This window comes from Nematolebias whitei, chromosome 3 (genome assembly GCF_014905685.2).
Source record: "Nematolebias whitei isolate Nwh7 chromosome 3, NemWhi1, whole genome shotgun sequence".
Classification (NCBI taxonomy): domain Eukaryota; kingdom Metazoa; phylum Chordata; class Actinopteri; order Cyprinodontiformes; family Rivulidae; genus Nematolebias; species Nematolebias whitei.
Genome location: NC_056500.1, coordinates 54,402,426 through 54,406,500, shown reverse-complemented (window position 1 = coordinate 54,406,500; position 4,075 = coordinate 54,402,426). Strand labels below are relative to the sequence as shown.

General features: G+C 44.0%; 1 protein-coding gene across 1 annotated transcript in view; it reads right to left on the bottom strand.

Moving 5' to 3' along the window:
* The window catches only part of LOC119408200 (sex comb on midleg-like protein 2), a 12,865-nt gene extending 9,130 nt beyond the window's left edge, over window positions 1-3,735 (bottom strand). The window contains exons 1-3 of the mRNA XM_037675038.1: window positions 3,504-3,735; window positions 3,314-3,402; window positions 2,980-3,223 (exon numbers count right to left, since the gene is read on the bottom strand). Coding sequence (XP_037530966.1) covers window positions 2,980-3,223; window positions 3,314-3,402; window positions 3,504-3,702 — 532 coding nt within the window. The 5' untranslated portion in view covers window positions 3,703-3,735. The remainder of the gene's footprint in view (window positions 1-2,979; window positions 3,224-3,313; window positions 3,403-3,503) is intronic.
* Between the last annotated feature and the right edge of the window lie 340 nt (window positions 3,736-4,075).

Below are 4,075 nucleotides of genomic sequence, written 5' to 3'. Positions count from 1 at the left end.
CGTTTAACATGTCAACACAACGATCCTGTCACGTTTAACATGTCAACACAACGACCAGGCTGACTCACAAGTTCACCTGTTGTACATGAACATGCAGTTACCTTCTACAAGCTTCACTAAGATTTGTCAACACAAACACACACACACACACAATATCAGAATCAGTTTTATTATCATTGTACAGAAATACAGTGAAATTATGTTCGTAGTCGTCTGAAACATGGGTGGAGTGCACGTTGCTGCTGCTGAGAAGCACGGCCCCTGTTCTTTATTAGAATACTTCTAGATAGGAAAAGGGTAAAAACCATAAGGTTGGATAGTGGTATTAGAAAAAGATGTCTTCACATCTTGTCCCGTCAGGACACGAGTGGAGACATCAAAACTCCACCAGCATATGATTACATGCATCTGATGTCAAGGTCTTGACATTTGTCCATGAGCACTTTCACACAGGCCACAGTTCTCATCATGTTGTTTCATCCGGCACTTCTGATAAACCCGCACAGAAGTTCTCGGGTGGGGGGGTGCGATAGACAAAGCTTTTGTTCCTAGTTACCCATGTCCCAGGAGAACTTTGATAGTCGGCTCGTATCCGAGCCCAAACGGGGGAGTCAGATTCAGATAAGCCTGGACTGTTGAGTTTTCATCAGGCAGACAGTTTTTCTTGTCAGCCTCGAGTCCTGCTGGAACTGTCTGGTATAAAATGGCTGATTCATGGGAATCCACTCCACTGATCCATGTTATGAGCCTCCTTCAAGGTCGATCCCATCCATCCATCATCTTTACCCGCTTCTTCCATTTTGGGTCACGGGGGTCACTGGTGCCCATGTCCAGCAGTCACTGTGCGAGGGGCGGGGTGCACCCTGGACAGGTCTCCAGTCCATCACAGGGACACATAGAGACAAACAACCATTCACTCTCTCACCTAGAGACAATTTAGAGTCACCAGTCAGTCTAACATGCATGTTTTTGGTCTGTGGGAGGAAACTTGAGGACCTGGAGAAAACCCACGCATGCACGGAGAGAACATACAAACTCCACCCAGAAAGGCCCCCGGACAAGGGATTTGAACCAGGGACCTGCTCGCTGAGAGGCAGCAGCTCAACCAGCTGCACCACCGTGCTGCAGATCGATTCCAATTAATTAATTAATTAATGTCTTTCTTCCTTCCCTCCATCCATCGTCTTTACCCGCTGTATGTTATTTGTTATAGATATTTTATTTATTAAAGTAGCTGTTAGCATAATCATAGTTGTACAACGTAGGCCTCTTCAGTTTATTCTTCATGCACACAGTAGTTTTATTCCGTGTAGTGCGGGTGAACGTTAAATCTCTCCGTCATCAGTGACAGCATGACTCAGCTTAATTTTGCACGACTTTCTTTTATATCTAAATTAAAATAGCCTTGTTCTATATTTTTCCAAATAATTTCACTATAAAATATTTTTGTTCATGAGTATAATAGCCTAAAGTTGATGTTTTTGGCTAATCATTTTGAATGTTAATATCCATTTGGTGACTTGTTCTTATATCTTCCTTTCTTTACGTTTTTAAAACGTTCATGTCCAACTGTTTTGCTTACAAAAGCAGTAAAAGATTCATTATATATTTTTTAAAGTTTTTTTGTTTTTTTCAGGTTCGCCCTCTAATTTCCGTTGGTCCACTGGGTCTGAGTGGGGCTCAGGGGTGGGGGGAGGGGGCGGGGGGGCTGAGGACTCGGGCTGGGCCGGCTTTATTAGGCCTGAATGAAACTCTAAGGAGCGTCCACTAGGGCTGGGACATATCATATCGTTCATGATAATACCTGTAAAAACAGCTTGCCCACGCAAACAAATGACATGATATGCTAATTTCACGATACGTCAGGGCGCCCCGCCCCTTTAACAGAACCGAGCGCACTGAACACACAAACTGAACTGCGCACCCCCACCTCCACCTGTCGGTGCTGGTTTAACGCTAATTAGTTGTGCGCAGTACTAGCTAGCTAAAAAGCTAAAAACAAACAACGTGCGGCTCAGCTGTGTCTCCATGCAGCTCTAAACTGCAGGTACAGACAGCTCAACTGTCTCTCCCTTCTCCCCGCTCTACGCTGCCACTCGTCTTTTTTTCTCTCTCCCCACTCCGCTCTGGCTGCCGGTGCGGGCTGCGTCTCCCCCGCTCTAAACTGCCGGTACAAACACACGCAGGTCTGTCTCTTAGTTCCACAGTCCATGGAGCAAGAACAGAGTCAGGTGATCAGAGATGGAGCATCAGAGAATCATTCCTGCAGGAACAGAGGAAGCTGAAACTCCACCAGCTTCAGGGTCAGATGATCACCTTGTTACAAGTTCTGGAAGTTACAGCTCATTTAAAGGAAACATATATTTTGCTCTATGTTACATTTATGATCAACAGATCTTAAGCTTCATTTTATTTAGTCATTCTTCACCTGCACTTTAGTTTTTGTGGTGGATTTACTGACCTATATTTTGTGCAGACTTTCAATCTAAATAACAGAAGGATCATTTTCATTTTTATACTTTGAGACTGAATACTTTACTAAATAAAGTAATTTTGGTAAAACTAACCCTTGTTTTTGTTTTTTAGTTTTTATATAATACTGCAAAGCAACATGTGAAGTTAATTTTGTCAAATGAATGTATCGTTATCGTCAGAATGCTCTGAAATATCACAATATTATATTTGAGCCATATCGCCCCCCCCTAGCGTCCACCTTGAGCGAGAGCCAGAAAGAAAGACTACCATTACATACAAATTCACAAGTCACTTTGAATGTATTTTCCTAAAAAGATAAAAAGGCACTACCTGTTAAAATTAAGGTATTTTTATTACTGTTAATGGAGTTTATTTGTGTTGCAGTGGGAGTAACGTTCTGGATGCTGCACTCCAACCAAATGGGGATTAATCAAACACTAATAACAAATAACGGCACGTGCCAGATCATGTAAATATCTGCTGCCACCTACAGCTAACACTCACCACTGTTGCCTGGAGGCTGGAGGCTGTGTTTAGTGAGAGAACACCAGCCCACTGGGAAGATGTCCCGGGAGTCATACTTGCACCAGTAATCAAAAGCCCCCCGCCACCCATCGAACATGATGAACACCTCATCACCCCTCACTTCTCCGATTGTGGCAGGGCAGATCAGGTATGGATTCTTCTTATCTACCGCTTCCAGCTTCATGCCTGGCTTGAAATTATTCTGGAGCGGTCGTGGAGGTTCCTAAAACAACAAAATAAGAGTAAGAGCATCAGACAGAGCCACATTGTTTGGCTAATACTATTTTTAAAGCTGCGCAGATGTACGGCAAACCTTTTTAAAGGCTGATACTGGTGCCATCTCTGCTCCGTTCAAGGTTCTGAGCAGAAACATGGGCCAGGAGGAGGCATTCATTCGAAACCCTGAAGGAGAGAATAATGGGTTCAAACTGAGTTTACCAGTTCTGACTGACATTTCTCCTTTAAACAACTACAAACGACATCAGTGGCGCTGCCTTTCTTACCCAGAGGTGGCTGCAGCATGTCTCCATTCTTCTCACACGTGCCGATGGGTTGGATGTCCAAGGAATCGACGAGTCGCCAGAAGTCGTTGCTGTTGTCGCTTCCATCCAGGCGGAGACGCAGACGGACCCCAGTTAAACCCATCACTGTGGCGATACAAACGGATGTGGAATTGCGTGGGTCATGAGCTTCAAGCTTCATTCCCACCTTGAAGTCATTGGAGGGTGGGACTCTAGCCTGAAAAATCAAATAGAAAAGGTTGATATTGGTGTCAAGAGGTTCCTTACAGTCAGGCCAATTCTCCAGCACAGAATTGTGTAAAAAGACTGAGGAAAGATTTTGTGCTTATTACCAACAGAAACTAAGTTGTTACTAGAACGAAACTACAACTCCATCTTACATTATTGACTGTAAAGTGCAGAAGAAATGTTGATGTAAGAAAGTGTTCTGATCTGGAGCAGGGAGAGGAGGAGCACTTGTCTTCCATTTCAGAAGGTTTATTTTACATGTAAAGTACAAGATCACAGCCCTGCACCATTGTATCTCCACCATGCCGTCACGAACAATGGCCCCA